The following is a 6049-nucleotide window of genomic DNA, read 5'->3' on the forward strand; positions in this document are numbered from 1 at the left end:
GGCCCGCCTGGAGATATGCGCTGAACTGGGAGCGCTCGGCCCCCGCGCTGCGGCCGCTGCTGAAGCTGAGCCCCGACGGGCGGCTGCGACTGGGCAGGGGCGGACCGAGGCTGTGGGACTGTGAGCTGCCCCTGCACGTGGACGTCTTCTCCCGCCGCTCTCCGACGGTGCTGACCGTAGCTCTGGCTGTGGCTGCGCCGCCGGGCTGGGGCTGCTCCGGCCGGCAGGGAAGAGGCGGCTCCTCCGGGGAACCAGAGCGCATCCCAGACCTGGCAGCCCGCACCGTCCTGGGAGCGAGCCCGGGCCCCGCCTCCTCCTCCTTCTCGTCTTCCCCTCTGTGCTTCCCGGACCCCAGGGGAGGAGGGCGCGGCTCTGCTGAGCTACAGGCAGCGCTGGAGGCCCTGACCAGTTTCCCAGACTGCAGGTGCGCCCAAAGCTTCCACCCTGGCCGGGAGGATGGAAGCAGTGGAGGCTGCCACAGCCGGCCCGCCTTCCCCCTTCAGCCCATCTGCCTGGAGCCAGGGGCCACAGCCCGCCTGCGCCTGCTGTGTGCTCCCAGGCCAGCCCTGGGCCCCGGAGCCTGGCAGCCAGGGAGGCCGCTCCTGCGAAGGGGCCGGGAGATCCTGCTGGAGCTGACTCTGGAGACCTCGGGGACTCTCCCTTCGGGGGCCAGGAGGGCCAGGAGAGGAGCCTCCAGGGGCACCAGCCCTCAGTTCCAGCTTCCCAGCTACCATGTGTCTGTGCCCGAGAACGAGCCCGCCGGCACTCCCGTGATCGAACTCCGTGCCCAGGACCCGGACGAGGGCGAGGCCGGCCGTCTGACCTACCAGATGGAGGCACTGTTTGACGAGCGCTCCATCGGTTACTTCCACATCGATTCGGACACCGGAGCCATCACCAACAGCCGGCCCCTGGACCGGGAGACCAAAGACACCCACGTCTTGAAAGTGACGGCCGTGGACCACGGCCTCCCCCAGCGTTCGGGGGCCACCTACCTGACGGTGACCGTGAGCGACACCAACGACCACAGTCCCGTCTTTGAGCAGGTCGAGTACCGGGAGACGATCCGGGAGAACCTGGAGGTGGGCTACGAGGTGCTGACCATCAGGGCCACCGACGGGGACGCCCCGTCCAACGCCAACATGCGCTACCGCCTCCTGGAGGGTGCCGACGGCGCCTTCAAGATCGATCCCCGCTCGGGGGTGGTCAGGATTCGCTCCGTGGTCGACCGAGAAGAAGTGGCCGAGTACCAGCTTTTGGTGGAGGCCAACGACCAGGGTGTCAACCCCGGGCCCCGCAGCGCCACGGCCACCGTCCGGATCCTGGTGGAGGACGAGAACGACAACTACCCCCAGTTCAGCGAGAAGCGCTACGTGGTCCAGGTGCCCGAAGACGTGGCCGTCAACACGGCCGTCCTTCGCGTCCAGGCCACCGACCGCGACCAGGGCCAGAACGCGGCCCTGCACTACAGCATCGTCAGCGGCAACCTGAAGGGCCAGTTTTACCTGCACGCCCTGAGCGGGGGCCTGGACGTCATCAACCCCCTGGACTACGAGGCCATCCGGGAGTACACGCTGCGCATCAAGGCCCAGGACGGGGGCCGCCCGCCGCTCATCAACTCCTCCGGCCTGGTCAGCGTCCAGGTGCTGGACGTCAACGACAACGCGCCGCTCTTCGTGAGCAGCCCCTTCCAGGCGGCCGTGCTGGAGAACGTGCCGCTCGGCCACTCGGTGCTGCACGTGCAGGCCATCGACGCGGACTCGGGCGAGAACGCGCGGCTGCACTACCGCCTGCTGGACGACGGGGACGCTTTCCCCTTCCAGATCCACAACAGCTCGGGCTGGATCACGGTGTGCGCCGAGCTGGACCGGGAGGACGTGGAGCGCTACAGCTTCGGGGTGGAGGCCCTGGACCACGGCTCCCCCGCCATGAGCTCGTCGGCCAGCGTGGCCATCACGGTGCTGGACGTGAACGACAACGACCCCGTGTTCACCCAGCCCGTGTACGAGCTGCGCCTCAACGAGGACGCCGCCGTGGGCAGCAGCGTGCTGACCCTGCGGGCCCGGGACCGCGACGCCAACAGCGTCATCACCTACCAGCTGACCGGCGGCAACACGCGCAACCGCTTCGCGCTGAGCAGCCAGAGCGGCGGCGGCCTCATCACGCTGGCCCTGCCGCTGGACTACAAGCAGGAGAGGCACTACGTCCTGGGGGTGACCGCCTCGGACGGCACCCGCTCCCACACGGCCCAGGTCTTCATCAACGTCACGGACGCCAACACCCACCGGCCCGTGTTCCAGAGCTCCCACTACACGGTGAGCGTGCGCGAGGACCGGCCCGTGGGCACGTCCGTGGCCACCATCAGCGCCACGGACGAGGACACGGGCGAGAACGCCCGCATCACCTACGTGCTCGAGGACCCCGTGCCCCAGTTCCGCATCCACCCGGACACGGGCACGCTGGTCACGCTCACGGAGCTGGACTACGAGGAGCAGGCGGCCTACACGCTGGCCGTCACGGCCAGGGACAATGGCATCCCTCAGAAGTCGGACACCACCTCCCTGGAGATCCTCGTCCTGGACGCCAACGACAACGCGCCGCGCTTCCTGCGGGACCTCTACCAGGGCTCCGTGTTCGAGGATGCCCCCCCCTCCACCAGCGTCCTGCAGGTGTCCGCCACGGACCGGGACTCGGGCCCCAACGGCCGCGTCCTCTACACCTTCCAGGGGGGCGAGGACGGCGACGGGGACTTCTACATCGAGCCCACCTCGGGCGTGATCCGCACCCAGCGCCGGCTCGACCGGGAGAACGTGGCCGCGTACACGCTGCGGGCCCTGGCCGTGGACAGAGGCAGCCCCGCGCCGCTCAGCGCCTCCGTGGAGGTCCAGGTGACCGTGCTGGACATCAACGACAACCCGCCGGTGTTCGAGCAAGACGAGCTGGAGCTCTTCGTGGAGGAGAACAGCCCGGTGGGCTCGGTGGTGGCGAGGATCCGCGCCGCCGACCCCGACGAGGGCCCCAACGCCCAGATCATGTACCAGATCGTGGAGGGCAACGTGCCCGAGGTCTTCCAGCTGGACCTGCTCAGCGGCGACCTGCGGGCCCTGGTCGAGCTAGACTTCGAGCGCCGGCGGGAATACGTGCTGGTGGTCCAGGCCACGTCGGCCCCCCTCGTGAGCCGCGCCACGGTGTACGTCCGCCTTCTGGACCAGAACGACAACCCTCCGGAGCTGCCCGACTTCCAGGTCCTCTTCAACAACTACGTGAGCAACAAGTCCAGCAGCTTCCCCTCCGGGGTCATCGGCCGCATCCCGGCCCACGACCCCGACCTCTCGGACAGCCTCAACTACACCTTCCTGCGGGGCAACGAGCTGAGCCTCCTCCTGCTCAACCCCCGCACCGGGGAGCTGCAGCTCAGCCGAGATCTGGACAACAACCGGCCCCTGGAGGCTCTCATGGAGGTGTCCGTGTCAGGTAAGAAGCAGCCCCCACCGGGCCGGGAAAGAGGCGACCAGCATGGGGAGGGCTGCCCAGAGGCCTGGCTGAGGCCTGGCTGAGGCCCGCCTGGCTGAGGCCCGCCTGGCTGAGGCCCTCCTGCCTGCCTGGCTGAGGCCTGCCTGGCTGAGGCCCTCCTGCCTGCTTGGCTGAGGTCTGCCTGGCTGAGGCCCACCTGAGGCCCACCTGGCTGAGGTCTGCCTGGCTGAGGCCCACCTGAGGCCCACCTGGCTGAGGCCTGCCTGACTGCCTGGCTGAGGCCTGTCTGCCTGGCCACCCAAAGGGTGCAAAAAGGGCCTCCTGCCTCTGGAGGCTCGAGGCTTGGCTGGCCTCCCTTCTGCCTCTGGAGGCTCGAGGCTTCCACTCTTACTAGCTGTGTCACCCGATCCCCTGAGAGTCCTTGCTAGAGGGTCCCAGGAGAGGGCCAGGGGCAGCGGGTGGGCATCAGCGGGCCCAGCCGTCCTCCCTGTAAGTGAGCTTAATAAGCCAAGTCTTCTGGCTGGGGGCGCCTCAGAGAAGCCTGTCTGAGTGCGAGCTGGGCTTCTCCTGGGCACATTCCTGGGGGGAGGGTTTGGGGGTCCCGTCCCGGGGGCAGCACAATGGGTGACTCACGGCCCAGGGCCGGGAGGGTCACTGAGCTCTTGCTGCCCTCCCTGGGTGGCCCTTCCAGCTAGGCATCCTTGAGTCAGTGAGGCAGCTAGTGGAGAACGGCAAATCCTTCCAGCGCGGCTTTTACTGGCATCGTTATTAGTCTTTAAAGATGACTTGAAAGGCCTTTCAAGGCCATCCTTGGGCCGGCACGGGGCAGCGCTCCTCCCTCACCTCCCCACGTTTAGATGCTCCGGCCTGGGACCCCAGGCTTCCTGCCTTCCCTCTCGGGGGCCACTTCCCAGCTGCCATCCAGGTCCGGGGCGAGATGCTCAGGGGCCAGACCCAGCCTGGTCCTGCAAGGTACAGCCGGGGCAGTGCGTGGGGGTGTGAACAGGAAGGGAGCTCCCTCGGGTGCCTGCCCCCCCGTGTCCCCAGAGCAGAGTGGGCACCCCAGCTCCCCAACACAAGAGACTCCCAGGCAGCCAATCTGCCGGCAAGCGTTTGCTAGTCACCCGCCATTTGTCAGGCGGAGGATGCAGAGAAAAGAGGCGCCGTTGTGGCCCTCGGAGACCTCGCCCTGCTTTCTAGTCTGTGGCCTTCCTTAAGCCTCAGCTTTCCCTTCTGCAAAATGAGCTCCTTCCTTCCTCTGCAGGGCCTGTTTACCCCTCTGGCTGGCCTTCTCTATATAACGGGGAGCTCGCCCCGAGCTTGGCGACTCGCTGAGAGGAGGGACGCCGAAGGTCGGTGGGAGGCGCCGAGAGGCTGGGCGGTCCGATGGCCCTCGGACCCCGACGCGCTTTTGAGGACTCGCTCCTGGGCTTTTGGGGACGTGGGTTATGGCTGTTGCTTCCTACCAGAAATGAGAGCAGCCGACACATTAGAACAGCATTATTAGGATGGAAATAGTTTTGCCCCGGGGGCCCCTCTGAAGGGGTCCCGAGCCTCGCCTTCGACGCTGCTCCCCGTTTACAGATGAGGAAACGCAGACGCAGGGAGAGGTCCTGGGGCCTGGGCTCTGCTTTCAGGGCCGGGGGCTCCCCCTCCTTTCTGCTCCTTCATTCCACACCTGAAGCTCTGAGTTCTTTCGGGCCTCACACTCAGGGCCTGGGAGGATTTAAAGCCTGGGATATTCTCTCCCAAAGGAGCCGAAGGGAGCCCCAAATCCTCACTCCTCTGCCCAAAAGCTTCTCTCAGATGCTGTGCCTGGAGTCGAGGCCCAGATTCAAAGCCTGCTTCTGCCTTGTACGCCACCGTGACTTGGAGAAACGCCGGCCCTCCCGGGCCCTGGGTTCGCCCTTGTGTCCAGCGAGGACGGCGGCACTCCTCAGCCCACAGATGCAGAATGATGCCTTTAAGAGGCTTTGCTTGTTCTCTAGGCCACGGTGTGGACGCGCCCATTCAGATTTGGGGGGTGTTCCCGGAGCCTTTTATCTAGGGCTCTCCTTTGCCTCCTCATAACCATCTTATTCGGACCCCCCCAGGACCAAGAGGGAGGCCTTGGAGGCAGGGATGGCAGCCAGTTCCTCTGTGGGCTCCCCCTCGTGGGCCGGGATAAGGCTCTGGGATGCAGTGGACCTCTACGGTGTAGGAGGGCACCTTTGGGCTCTCATCCTGGATAGACGGGGCCAATTACAGGTGCTTTACCTGCCCGTCTGAGGGGCATCTTCATCTGTTGACGACGGCAGCGATGGGTCACGGTAGACAAGACCCAGAACTAGAATTCTGGAGTCTAAGAACCTGAGTTCTAACGCTGCTTCTGCCAGTACCAGCTGTGCGACCCTGGGCAAGTTCTCCTCTCTGGGACTCAGTTTCCTAATCTGTAAAATGAAGGGGTCGGGTTAGACGGCCTCCACGGTTCCTTCCGGCTTCTTTGGTTTTATGGCCTTTGAGATGAAAAGGAGAGGAGTGGGATGGGCAGGAGGAGGAGGGGAAAGGCCAGGAGCGCGCCCTGGCCTTGGACCAA

The 6049-nt window shown here is 66.0% G+C and overlaps 1 protein-coding gene across 1 annotated transcript; it reads left to right on the forward strand.

Annotated features, from left to right (window-relative positions):
* Nucleotides 1-97: 97 nt before the first annotated feature.
* Nucleotides 98-5742, forward strand: LOC123255062 (cadherin EGF LAG seven-pass G-type receptor 1-like; the record flags this gene model as incomplete). Its single annotated transcript, XM_044683920.1, has 3 exons — nt 98-3474; nt 4389-4446; nt 5568-5742. Coding segments are annotated over 3 exons (3610 nt in total), but the record flags the coding sequence as incomplete, so codon positions are not given.
* Nucleotides 5743-6049: the final 307 nt, after the last annotated feature.

Source organism: Gracilinanus agilis, unplaced genomic scaffold, assembly GCF_016433145.1.
Source record: "Gracilinanus agilis isolate LMUSP501 unplaced genomic scaffold, AgileGrace unplaced_scaffold38542, whole genome shotgun sequence".
NCBI lineage: Eukaryota > Metazoa > Chordata > Mammalia > Didelphimorphia > Didelphidae > Gracilinanus > Gracilinanus agilis.